Source organism: Hylaeus anthracinus, unplaced genomic scaffold (assembly GCF_026225885.1).
Source record: "Hylaeus anthracinus isolate JK02 unplaced genomic scaffold, UHH_iyHylAnth1.0_haploid 3, whole genome shotgun sequence".
Lineage (NCBI taxonomy): Eukaryota > Metazoa > Arthropoda > Insecta > Hymenoptera > Colletidae > Hylaeus > Hylaeus anthracinus.
Genome location: NW_026535284.1, coordinates 5,718,098 through 5,732,203, shown reverse-complemented (window position 1 = coordinate 5,732,203; position 14,106 = coordinate 5,718,098). Strand labels below are relative to the sequence as shown.

The 14,106-nt window shown below is 34.1% G+C and overlaps 1 protein-coding gene across 1 annotated transcript in view; it reads right to left on the bottom strand.

The window, feature by feature from the left end:
• Positions 1-6: 6 nt before the first annotated feature.
• LOC128894066 (arylsulfatase B-like) overlaps positions 7-14,106 on the bottom strand; it is a 19,581-nt gene continuing 5,481 nt past the window's right edge. Inside the window, exons 3-8 of the mRNA XM_054155509.1 lie at positions 13,697-13,923; positions 10,599-10,839; positions 8,867-9,024; positions 5,822-6,113; positions 3,729-4,036; positions 7-615 (exon numbers count right to left, since the gene is read on the bottom strand). Coding sequence (XP_054011484.1) covers positions 379-615; positions 3,729-4,036; positions 5,822-6,113; positions 8,867-9,024; positions 10,599-10,839; positions 13,697-13,923 — 1,463 coding nt within the window. The 3' untranslated portion in view covers positions 7-378. The remainder of the gene's footprint in view (positions 616-3,728; positions 4,037-5,821; positions 6,114-8,866; positions 9,025-10,598; positions 10,840-13,696; positions 13,924-14,106) is intronic.

Below are 14,106 nucleotides of genomic sequence, written 5' to 3'. Positions count from 1 at the left end.
AGTTTCGTTTCGTTTGCAATGGTATTTATGCACCACTAAAAACAAAAAACTGTTTAAAAGACCAAAAACTATTGAAAAGATTTAGAGGACCCTAGTTGTTTGTTGTTTTCATATTTCATTTATTGGTGTGGAACTAAAGGTTCGAATATTTGTACTCGTTTGTTAGAGTTTCGTTTCGTTGGAACCATTTATGCACGACAACGGACTAAAGGCTATTTGAAGTTATTAGAAGATCTAACCGGACTGAAAATTAATAAATTATTAATATTATTACACTAAAGAATGTGGAGTGACTTTTTCTTACAATTAATTCACATACTGTAGGTGCTCTAATACTTATGACCGACAGTGTACATAATTTAAATGAATGTTACACGATCAAAGTAGTGTATTCAGAAACATGTAAATAAAAATGATCGTAACGTGGATACAGTACACCAAGTGTCCAAACACTGCTGCGGTGTTCGGTATCTTAGGCATAGCTCCCGAGTTCATCCATGGTTCCCAAGTGTTGTTTCTCCTCCTTGGATCAGCGTACCAGTCGATAGGCAATTTCGTTTGTCTTACTAAGATTCGTCCATAATGTTCCAGGTAAGAGTCTAGGTCTCGTGCAATCTACAAACAATAAGTTTGCGTGTGACGTATATTTAAATGTCACTTGGCAGAAGCTGATACATTTTGTCACTGGTCACCTGATATTTCTCAATTAAAAGACACGTCAAGGTTTTAATACAGTATGTCGTTGTAGTGATGCTAGATAAATCTCGATCTCGTCTTGATTTCGAGATGCGATTATAAATCGAGATTACTTGTAACATTCGAGATCGATATCGAGATTTAGCATGCCAAGATTTGGGCGAGATCAAAATTATTTCAAATTCTCGTCGAGATCTCGACGAAATGGTTTATTATATTGCCGATCGCCAACACATATGACGCCGTGACTGCTGCGCTAACAAGCGATGCCACATACAATTTTCTTAATATGTATTATAAGCTGCTTCTGCTTTGAGGGCAAGTTCCGACCGGCACAAAGTATGATATTTCAGCGATCCAGCGAGACAAAACTTATGTGGTTCAATATTCTGGAAACTGTTAGCCAGTCCGCATACGAAGCTACTCAAAAGAGACGTAATTGGTTGCTGATTGAAATCACGAGCTAATTACCTATTGGTTAGTAATGGTTTTGAATATTTTTAGAAAAAGCATCTACCGCTGTCCATGCGGTGTAATATTACAGCAAAGCCATATTCTCGGTCATTGCTTGAACAAATATTGTTAATAATTAAAGTAACTATTATCAGAAATTAATTTTTAGTTATTCTAGCTAACAGATATAACGATATTTAAAATTTTCTCACGATTACTGTGTTCGATAAACACTTATTCTGAACCGTGATTCTTGTTAATGTTTAATCGAAGAATAAATGTTACTATATGCATTGTAAATATTCAATTCATTCGGAGATGAACGTATTCAATGCATTATAAAGTTTTAGATTATTATACCAATGTTTTTTGAGAAAGTAATATTTCCGAACACGAAAAGTTGAGAATAAGATATTTTTCTATATTTTAATATCTGTTGATTGGAACAATTGAAACTTGATATCTCCGATATAATTGACCATTTGTGATATATACAGCATCATTCAGTGTTGGATTAAACATTAATAACAATGATGGTTCAGAATAAGTATTCATTCGAGACATTAATCGTGAGAAATTTGTCAATATTTTAATATCTATTGATTGGATCAACTAAACATTAATTGCTGACAGTAATTATAATTAATTATTAACAAGACTTATTATTTAAACAACGATGGGAAATATGATTTTGCTGTGATATTAATGTTTCACGAATTATTTTCTGGATGGATTCAACGAGCCTTTGACGCGACCGTCACACGGTTGTTGTTCGTCTTTCCCCTTCTCTACTTCGAGAGGCACGAACGAACCGCGACCCTCGACGCAGGTATACGAAGGGCGCGGTCTCATTCTTCGACGATCCTTCGGTCGATTCTTCCTTGTAGTTTTTACTTGGTATTGCTTGTGGGTGCCTTAGTTTAGTCTAGTTACTTTTAAGGCATGTATCTTGGTTAGCTTTAAGGCATGTACCTAAGTTAGTTTTAAGGCATGGATGTACGAGTGCCTTTCCTCTGTCAAATAATTATTAATCATTTGTTCAATTCTTTTGTTTGTTCGTAGGTCCATATTGGACTCGCAACTTCGTGCTCCACTTCGGTTACTACTGCTTCATGTGATAAGTGTAGTGACCAATCATGTGACTGGCCGAGATCGGTTGCCGTCCTCTGGTGGGTCTGATTTGAGAGAGGGTCAATCAACGCCTCCGAGGAATCCTCTACTCTCTGTACGCGTCAGGCGAAGTCCAGGCTCCCGACGCAGCGCAGCTCAAACGAGCCGTCAGACGGATGCAAGTCGTGTCCTGGACTCCTGACGTTGTGCAGAGAGTAGAACTCCGTTTCGGGACTCTACGACCGTCAGACATACCTGGTGTCGCCAGGGCAGGGCAACCTGACGCGGTGCTACCTACGTCGTACACTGTAAGGTCGGATCCGGGCCCTCGGCAACAGGTATGCAGGGAGTAGAGTACTGGCGGAGACGTTGATCGTCTTTCTCTCGAATCAGGCCCACCAGAGGAAACGGAACTGACTCTGTAAGTCCAGTTACGTGGTCGCGTCGTGTCGCGATCTCAATTTACCTTCCATTTAGTTCAAATAATTATTTGGCAGAGTCAGACTTTGACTTTGGAAATCGAAGGGAATTTTCTTTTCTTTTGATTTCCACGGTTTCGTACTTAGTATTAAGCTCGTCGACTCTATGTAGAGTATGCATCTATGTATGTATACTGCATGTAGAGGGAGATCGAAGGAAGTTTGATTCCTTCTATCTCCGGGTCTCCAGTCGCAGCAACCTCCACGTGGTGAGACCTGGTAATCGGTATTATTCGCGACGAAGAATACTTCGTCGCAAATAATATCGAGAGCTAATGGCTGCGAACTTAGAATAAGATCTTTAGATATAAACAGTGTACAGTGTAAAATGCAAAGTGTAAAGTGTAAAGTATAAAGTGTATAAAGTGTAAAGTGAGTGTAAAGCGAGTGTAAAGTGAATGTAATACAGCGTAAACCGAGTGTAATGCAGTGTAAAGTGAGCGTAAAGCGAGTGTAATACCGTGTAAAGTGGATAGCGTAAAGTGAGTGTACAGTGAGTGTAAAGTGTAAAGTGAGTGTACATCGAGTGTAATAGAGTGTAAAGTGTAAAGACGTAAAGTGTAAAGTGTAAGCTTCACACCAGCCCCTCCCCCTTTCTGAAAAATTCAAACAAACTGTTGTTTCAAACATTTTTCTGTCAAATTATCAGAAATGCCTGAAAAATCGTGCGAACCGTTATTGAAAATATACAATATATATTATTAATAAATCATATAAACACAACATTTGATAAATATCGAACATAATATCCAAAAGCGACATTATTTGTAACTAGACTACGGATCTTTATATAGAATAAAATCTTCGCAAACGTACCTACAAAAATAGAACCTAAATAGGAATTTAAATTTATTGTAAATGCATAAAAATCCGCAGTCCGCTTATAACCCTTACGAGTAACTCTGATATAATAAATTACATTTGAATAAATTAACATTGATTTAAAACTGTAATGGAAGTTTGGTCAATTTATATTTTATTCTTACTTACCCTAGGATATGATTCGGCAATGTTCTTCGTCTCGCATGGATCGTTTACTATATCAAATAAGCATTCCGTAACGTTACAGGTGGTGAATCCGTGTCTATTGAAATACGTCATATTGGGGCTACACAAGACCGTCGCATCTTGTCGTAATTGGTGTATCGTACTCGGTTGTGTCACCGGGCCTCCTAGATGATTGGTGATACCCTGAGTGACGGAACTTTTCATCACTGTTTCGTCGTATGGGGTGGACAACTCCAATGTTCTGCCAGAGTCACCAGAATATCCATCGTAATAGCCATTCTCGATTGAGCCTTAAAAAAAGATGAAGACGAATGATAATCAAGAAAAATCTGCGCGAAAAGGATAAATTTCGCTTTAATAAGCCAGAAAACTCTTCCACGATTGTTTCCAATTGTTTTTCCATATTTCATTCATATCACATTTCCTTTGAAAATGTATTTTAAATAGTCATTTATGAGATGATATTTTCGAATTAATAAATGACTTAAACTACTACAGGTATCGATTCACGTTGTAATTAATTGTTACGAAGAATTCAAGTAGTTTGCAAAAGTAGTTAGTAGCAGTTGCAGTTTCAATTGATTGATTTCTTAAATTTGTTTCTTTATACTTTAATCAGAATAGGTGTAATAATTTATTTTAAGCCCGGAATGGAATTATTGTCTTACATACCATTTGTGCACAACGATTATTTAAATAAAAAAAATATATTAGAGAAAAGTGTAATCAGCTTTAAGAAGCAATAAAAAGAAGTATATAATTCTTTAAGATTTTAATTCTTGTAATTATTATTCTTATAATTATAATTATAATTATAATTTTTATAATTAAATTTCATTTAAAAGGTAGACACAGCTTCCACAAGGCTTCTTTTGTATTGGTAAGACTATAGCGCTCATGCTCGATGAATATTTTACAACAATATTCAATAGTTTTTAATATTAAACATGCTTTTAATATTCAACAATATCCTTCAATAAGAATATCAACGGCGATTTCTATCGTTCCTATGCCGTAATTAAAATGTTTAAAAATCAAACAGCGTACTATCCATCTTGTTGAAACTCTCATTTGCATTCAACATGTGCCTATCTAAATATTTTCAAGGATATCTTCTTGACAGCTCCTCATAGACGGGCAACATCGAGCAACTTCTACATGTTCAAACGAGATGCGGGCAGGTACACGAAACAGTTTTACATCGCACAGATTATTTAAAAAGTACTCGAAGTCGTGTATAAATGGCGGCAGTAGGGATAATGGTGAATTCTATTGTGATGGGCATTGAACAAAATTAAATTTGTATTTTAGATTATAGTAAATTGCAGTTTTATAGAGAATTTAATTGTTTAATATTAAAAGCATGGAACTATTGAACATTATTGTAAAATACTCATCGAGCATGAGCGCTATAGTCTTACCCAGTGATGGGCAAAATCGTAATCGCAAATACGAATACGATTGTAATCGAATGTTTTCGAGTTGTAATTACGATTACGATTGTAATCGTATCTTTCCGAGTTGCGATTACGAATACGGTTACGACCGTATTTTTAAAGGTTTACAGCCATCTAAATTCTTTACATCAAAACCGACTTCAGATTCCTGTTCCTCAGCCCAAAAAACTTACAAAACCATACATTCGTCGAAATAAAAAATGAACAATTTTCAATTAAAATTCGTGCCCATAAAGCAGAGCCTAGATAGGGTAACTTTTTAAAAAATTTTTACTTTGTCGAAAGCATGGTTTTCTAAGTTGCCTAATGCGAGGAACACGAATCTGATGTCGGTTTTGAGGTAAAAAATTTCTATGGCTGAAAGCCTCTAAGAATACGGTCGTAATCGTAATCGTAATCACAACTCGAAAACATTCGATTACAATCGTATTCGTATTTACGATTACGATTTTGCCCATTACTGGTCTTACCAATACAAAAGAAACTTTGTGGAATCTGTGTAACCTGTAATGCCATCGCACCTTGCGAATTTTAATATTTGCAAGTCCAAGATATGAATCTATACAATCTTTCTATACAACGATGCGATACCGAATTTGTCTATTTTACAAAGCTTACCTCGCAATAGTTTAAATCGGCTGTATATCGCTCCCTCGGTTTTAAAAAATTCGTCGATGTTTAATAAGAGTTTGTCTCTGCCACGACCCTTCCCTTCGCTCAAGACGTGCCATTGATCGACGCCATCGATCCTTCCCAGATCTCTCAAATCTCCGCCAGCCGCTGAATAAAGAGTCGGCAACCAATCCGCTATGTGTATCAGTTGATTCGAAACCCGTGCTGTTTGTTGTATCCTTGGCGACCATATTGCCGCAACTCCTCTCACTCCCCCTTCGTACAAAGTGTACTTCGTCTACAATGAAAATGAACAAAATGGTGCTCGTCGAAATTTTTTATGAATTCATTGTGTCTGGTTACTAATTTACAAAGCAAGGAATATTTGGGGTGGATAATCGATTAACCCTTTGCACTCGAGACCTTTTTTCTGGTATTTGCCACCAACTCAAGCTGTTTTTTATCATTCTATTGCCATGAATTCTAAGCTATCTAGATTTGAGAATGAGGTCACTTTTACCTCGCCGACAATCATTTCATCGACACTTCGAGCTCCAAAGAAATTAAACCTAGAGAGACATTAGGTATTGCAGATTCGCTGCGTGAAACCTAATGGTGACTGAGAGTCACCTCTCGAATGCAAAGGGTTAACAGCTAAATTATTTAACATGTTTATTGCCAAGATGGAGTAATGGAAATTTCTATAAGGCGACAATTTCGTTTTAAGACATCATTGATTAGCAGACTGATAGCAGTGGAAATTTCTAGGAGAATACATTTTTGCTTTGGGATAATTAACCCTTTGCACTCGAGACCTTTTTTCTGGTATCTGCCAGCAACTCAAGCTGTTTTTTATCGTTCTATTGCCATGAATTCTAAGCTATCTAGATTTGAGAATAAGGTCACTTTTACCACGCCGACAATCATTTCATCGACACTTCGAGCTCCAAAGAAATTAAACCTAGGGAGACATTAGGTATTGCAGATTCGCTGCGTGAAACCTAATGGTGACTGAGAGTCACCTCTCGACCACAAAGGGTTAACTCTTCGAGGCCCATGATTATGAAAGAAAAATGAAATTCACGCTGCACAGAAGAACAGTGTCAACAAACTCGCTAACGCGTTTATGACTTGTGTACATTTCTGATTCCACTTGTTGCACTTTTAGCAATAGTTCATAGTATTGTCACATGAATGAAAAACTTTAAATAAAATAGTAAAGCTAAGCAAAAGGTGGGATAACTTTCAACCCACCTAACTTCGAAGAGTTAAATGGCAAAGTTATTTTTGTTTCAGCAAACATTTATTTCAAGCAAACAGTCCAGCGACGATATGTATTTATTTAGTTCAGGCTTGCTAAAAATGTTGACATTTTAGCTGCTGGAGTGTTTAGATAGAGATTACAATTTGGAAAAGGATTTTCTACATTAACATATATATTAATATTATATAAAGCTAAATACTGAAATTAAAAAGCCTATAAATTGGCTCCCAGTAAATGAAGTGTTAATTTACATTGATATGTTATAGATACGTTTAAACTATTGTGGGGTAAATTTTGCAAAATAGAAATATTATGCAGCTGTATAGTTTCATATCTTGGCTCGAAAGTATCAAAAATGAAGTAAATTCTATGCATTTGAATATTTGATTGAAACTAAAATTGGTAAATTATTATTAACGGAATATACAGGGTGAGTCTTCTAACATAACGACTTCAAATAACTTGTAAGGTGTTCGTGGTATGACAAAATGTTTCAAACAAAAGTTGCGTGGTATTTAAGGGGACATACAGTGCTCTAATCTGTTTTTTATTATCTTACTTTGTTATTGAGATATTAGGGTCACCTTCAGTTTTTTGAATGGAATGTCTAATATTTGTATACATGTATTAAAAGCCTCATTTGTTCCCTAAAATTGAGCATTGCAACTATGTAGACAACCAACAAGATTGTTAATAAATTTCAAGGGGTAAACATTGGAATTAAAAGGTCTACAATTGTTAGATAAAGTGTTGAATGAAGCTATGATGGAAAAAAAAGAATTTAATAGAGTATAATAGCAAAAGAAACATTGAAATTAAAACGTGTGCAGTTGTTGAAGTGTCGAATGAAACTATGTATAATAGAAAAAGAAAGAATTTGTTAAGTTGGTGCTCTTCGATGTACCTAGTAACGGTATTGACGAACTGTCAGCCTAAATTAACATATGGTACTGTAGAGAATTCTTTTTTGAATTAAAGACTGTTTCTAAATAGCCCGGTAGATAAAGTGTTAACATTAACTTCTATAGTATATAAAGCATAGTATTAAAAGGCACATAAAGTGTTGAATGAAGCTATGATGGAAAAAAAAAGAATTGAATAGAGTATAATAGCAAAAAAAAGCATTGGAATTGGGTCATTCCATGCCAACTTGGACACTTTTTGGAATAAAGGATTCTGAAAAATTGTGAAAATTGTCGATTTTACAGGTGTTCAAAGTTTTGGGCTACCTTTCAAAAAAATATAGCTATTGATGCACCCAGCAGACTCAGCCGTGCCTCCGTAGGGCCTATGATCGCTGCAAGGACTAATACAGCTAATAGATATTAAAACTTCACTCTCTGTCAGTGGCACTTATTGTTGAAAATTAGTTGCCACGGTTCAATGGAAACCAAGAAGATGGTAAGTATTCTTCCATCCGCATAGGATGGAATTTGATAAGATTAGGTTATTGGAGAAATATCCTAACATATCATAATGGCCATTTCATTGAACGAATCACTGATAATATTATTATTTATTTTATAATTTTAACAATTTGTGATTTTTTACTATTAAAAGTAAAGACTATAACATATCTAAATTTCGTCAAAATCTGAGATGTTACTCAAAAAAGTGTCCGAGTTGGCATGGAATGACCCAATTAAAAGGTCTACAGTTGTTAAAGTGTCGAATGAAGCTATGTATAATAGAAAAAGAAAGAGTTTGTTAAGTTGGTCTGCGTACGATCAGCTTTGTTAATTCACTTTTAACTGGATAAACTTGCCGACTTTATGCCGTGATCTTACCCCTCTCAAGGGATAGTTTGAGCCCCAGTTTCTGAATTTACCAATGGTTGCTGCTCCGTTATCGGTGAGAAACAATATCAAAGAGTCTCTGAGCATTGCTCTCTCACCTAGCACGTGAAATATTCGTCCAAGCGAATCGTCCAGTCCCATCACCATTTCTAACATAAAGGAACTACAGTGAAATTCGAATAATTCATAATCATGCATTTTAAACGAATTATATACTCAACTATAGCGAGTTATATTCATCACAAAAGCCATTCGTTTACGTGGCGTTATTTCTTACATATCATTGTCAGACAACATTTGATTCTATCGATAAGTGATAATTATAATTGACAAGTTGTGGCAATTGAATTTATTTCCAATTGAAAATTGATTGTAAATAGAATCCGAAGGTTCGTTTCAGTTGAAGTCTGTTTTCGATAATTAAAATTGAAGTTAATTTCAAATAATATTTCAATTAATCGATCAGACGATTAAAAATGTAATTGCTTGTTATCTGACACTGCTAGGTGATTATCGAAGATTATGAAATAAGACCATGAAATAGACGAAGAGAGCGAATATGATTTATATTTTATTTTATATATTTATGTGTTTTATTTTTGTTAATAAATTGAATAACCATATTAACTGTGAATGTTTTTTAAATTGTCATCTTGGTTATGATCGTATCATAAATACAGTCCAATAATCCAGCACTGTTGTACTTCTGAGCATGTCCGATTATCAGAATTTTACTGTATTTTTTTTATAAACGATTCAAAAGTGAACGATACGAAATTAAACAAGCCTGGATGAATAATCTTCATCGCAGTGAAAGTAACATTTTTTTGTTCTTTTGTTAAACTTTCTATTCGCACAATGCCAATTCATTTTTCAACCATTTCAACCATAGCAAAGGAAAGAATTATAGTCGAGACAAAATTCGACTAAAAAAATTTCACGTTTTGATTATTAAAAAAAAGAAATAAGAGAAACGAGACGATCATAATACCTTTCCACAAATGCTAATACGTATTATTTTACAGAGTTAAGTATAAGAAAAAAGTTTTGTTTGTCATAAGTACAAGTTATCTGAAAATTAAAAATGTAAAAGGTTTGTTGAATTTTAATTTTCAATAACAAAATACGCCTGATAATCAGACGACATCTTTCACGGTTGATCGTAATCATGTGTACATTTAATATTTAAAATAACAGAGGATTGGATATATTCCGTATCATTTTTATTATATCGAGAAACAAAATTAATAATAACGAAATATTTTAATTTTTACATTGCGATTTTAAAATGATACTCATTTTGAAATAATCGGTTCGAATAGTTTGCATCCTCGGAGTTTGCATCCTGTTCAATTAAGAAACGAATGCAGAATATTAGACAAACAAAACTGTAAATATAACAGTGACACAAAACCACGTCATGAAGAAGAAAATCTTTAAAAATTCTGGTCATATTGTTATACCAGGTTGTCCCAAAAGTTTCTTTCGTTTTATTAATAAGTAATACATGCACAATAGTTTATGTTTTATGTTACATTACTGAGTTGTGCACGATTCATTTTGCTCCATTACTGTTACAACATGAATATCTATGAAATTAGATTGTCCATTTATATAAACACGATCTTTAAACGATCTATTTAAAGAAACTTTCGGGACAACCTAATACTTTACTTATCGTGACGAGTGCTGCTTGTGATTTATATATCCTATGTTTACGTACCAGCGTACTTGCGACGATTTGGCTCGCGAATGTCAGCGAATCCCCTATGGTTGTATCGATCCGTACGATATTCCAAAGGTGCGTGGACTGCGAGATGCGATATCTGAAGGTAAAGGGGTCTAGGGAGCTCGTGATTCTCGATAATTTTAATCGCTTCTAAGGTGAATAAGTCTGTTGCATATTCACGATTGGTTCCGTAAGCTGGATCGTCTCCTCGATGCATGTCATATCCGCTCATGTTCTGAAAAAGGACATTGATTTCAGGCGGGAATTCCTTTTTTTCCAGGTAAAAACTCGGTTTTGTTGTTGTTGGCAGAATCTCGCAATACAACCCTTCAAGAATTACGGAAAATTTCAAGTAAAAGTTTACGAAATTGATGAATTAATACACCTGTGCGACTATTCTGCTCAAATAGAAACCTACAAGAACCTCATATATCGATAAAGAATGGTTCAGCCTTCATCGAGTGGTTTGTATTATCGCACTGCTCGATTTACTTCTAGTGCATTATTATGCAATTTTTTCCTTAAATTTTATTTAAGTGGGGGATGCTAGCTAGGCAGACGTAGATAGATAGATAGATAGATAGATAGATATACAGGGTGGACGATTTATCTGAAGACATTGAAATATCTCGAGAATTATGCATCGAATAAAAAAAAGTGGCTAATATGAAAGTTGTTCGTCTCGAAGGAGGAGATCCAATGATCCCAAACTCGATCCCCACCGCCACTGCCTTGGGGGTGAGGTTGGGGGAAGATAAAAGACTTAAATAGGAACCTCGTTCTTTATTGCAAATTTGGATTCTTCAGAAGAAAATACACCAATTTGACAAAAATCAAAATGGATAAAAAATCGTTGAAAATTGGAGATATCTTGAGAAATACACATTTGATTAGAAAAATAATTGTAGAAGTATTTGATATCTTAAAAAGTGCTATTCTGACATCTGTGAAACGTCTGTGAAAGAAATTACACCAATAATGTCAAATCAATGGAGAACCAAGATGTGCTATAAAAAAAGGTTTCCCATTGAAGATTTTGAAATAATTTCCTCTCCCACCATCGGGCGGTGGGGATGGAGGTCACGTGTGGTGTTATTGAATAGCATTTGTAAAACTATCAAATACTTTTACTTTTATTTTTCTAATCAACGATCTATATTTATTCCAGCTTTCCAGCCAAGAAATAGACCTGGTTACTTTAACCATTTTCACCTTCTCTCATTCCACCACACTCGTACTTTACATACTAATCCTAAAATTAGTAATCCTTAACCTCTTAACCTAGCAATGCTTCATTTAAAAATACTACAAAAGCTTCAAATCTAACCTATGACTTTATTTTTGGGATCTACTTCTACTAATTAATACGATTTGTACAACTACCGAGTCCCAGAGAGCATATTAATAGCGTCACGTTTTCTGACGTGGGCAAATTCTTTTTTAACCAGTGACTAAGAACTCGTCTAGGATGTTACATCGAAGAATCAATGCCAAAAACATTTTCTTAAGTGATAAATCACATAGATTATAAGACCAAACATTAACACTAGTAGAATTATTAACCTCTCTAAATCTATGTCAATAATCTTGTAATCCATGTATATATTATACAGACAATGTTTGGTTTCGTTTTTCATAGTTAAAGATGATATTATCAGACAAAATATTAACCCTAGTAAAATTATTAACTTCTATAAACCTGTGTCAACAATGTCGTAATCCATGTATATATTGTACAGACATTGTTTGGCTTCGTTTCTCATAGTTAAAAATCATATTATTGTTGTTTTTATTTTCATAGCTTTTTAAAATCACAATCTAGATACTATATTTCCTAGAACAACAAATATTGAAAAATCTCGTATAGTTTCTTATAAACATATTTCATATCTCTCTGGGTGTGCCAATAATTTTATGACTCACTGTGTTTTATTCATTTATTTTCTCCTATAAGTGCTACATATGTAACGATTTATCGTGCGATAATTTGTACAACCAAGGCTGATGCGACTGTTTCAACGATAATTCTAAAGTGTGTCGGGTCGTTACGGCAATGATGGCAATATTTCTCTGCAGTACGGCTATTATTACAACTTGACGAAGGACTTATCGTACAATAAATCTTTGCTAAACTCTGTGGCCTCCATTACGTTGTCACGGTAAGCGCTGATTTTCTTTTGTGGTATGTGAAACAGTATTTAGTCTTACAGAATTCAAGACCAACATTCTTCAGCCATCTTGTCCTAGTGTTATTTATTTATTTTTTTTTCTCTCCAGTATTTTCACACCTAAGCTTCGTATTCAATCAACCTAACGAGGCGACTTGTGATTTAAACGGTTATAACTTCCACATATTTTTAAATTAATTTATTATACTTTAGTAGAAACATTTTAAAGACCTTAAACAACAATGATATAGAAAGAAATCTGAATTTTAATCCAAAGTATAAGAATACCTCCTTAAAGTTTCGTGTTTAATTAGCTTAATGATCTATTTTCACTTAACCGAATTAGCCTAATGGGACCATCTGTGTTTTAAACAATTATGATTTTGGCAATTTTTAAATTTCGTTTAGTATATTAACGTAAGAATGTTTTAAAGACTTTAAACAACAGAGATATAAAAAAAAATCTAAATTTTAATCCACAGTATAAGAATACCTCCTTAAAGTTTCGCGTTCAATTAGCCTAATGGTCTATTTTCAATTAACCGAGTTAGCATAATGGAACCACCTGTGATTTGAACAATTATAATTTTGGCAACTTTTAAATTTCGTTAAGTATATTAACGTAGAACTGTTTTAAAAACCTTGGGCCATAAGAATATAAAAATGTTTATTTGTGACCGAGAAAAGAGCTTTAAGTGTACCCCTTAAAGAAAGCTATTTATTACGTTTCTTTTATGAACAATCTTAACTGCTTTTGCAAATATAGTGTAATGATGCGACGTTATAAGGGTGAGTTACATTAATAACAGGGGAGACCATAATTCTTCTATTGTTTGCAATGCTTATTTATCATTTTGACGTTGCAACATAAGTGTTACACAAAGATGGGGATTTATTAAATTGTAAGAAATTGTGCATCTTTACCTGAATCGAATATTTGTAGTCATAATAACTGATGTGGCTGTTGTAGAATCCAAGGAAGTAATCGAAACCTCTATGCATTGGTGTATGCTGAGGTGTATGATAACCCATGTGCCACTTTCCAATTAACTTGGTAGTGTACCCCAGTCCTCGCAAGTATTCCGGTAAGATTTTTATATTCAACGGCAGACCACGTGGTTCACCACCACGGATTCCATCCCCTTGCATGCCTGTATGGATTAATAATTGTCATTTATTATACATTGTATTATACATTTTAAAGTATAATAAAATATAATAAAGTATAATAAAGTATAATAATACATAATAAATGACATATTGTATTATGTCAAACAATGTATAATATATATATATATATATATATATATATATATATATATATATATAATGTT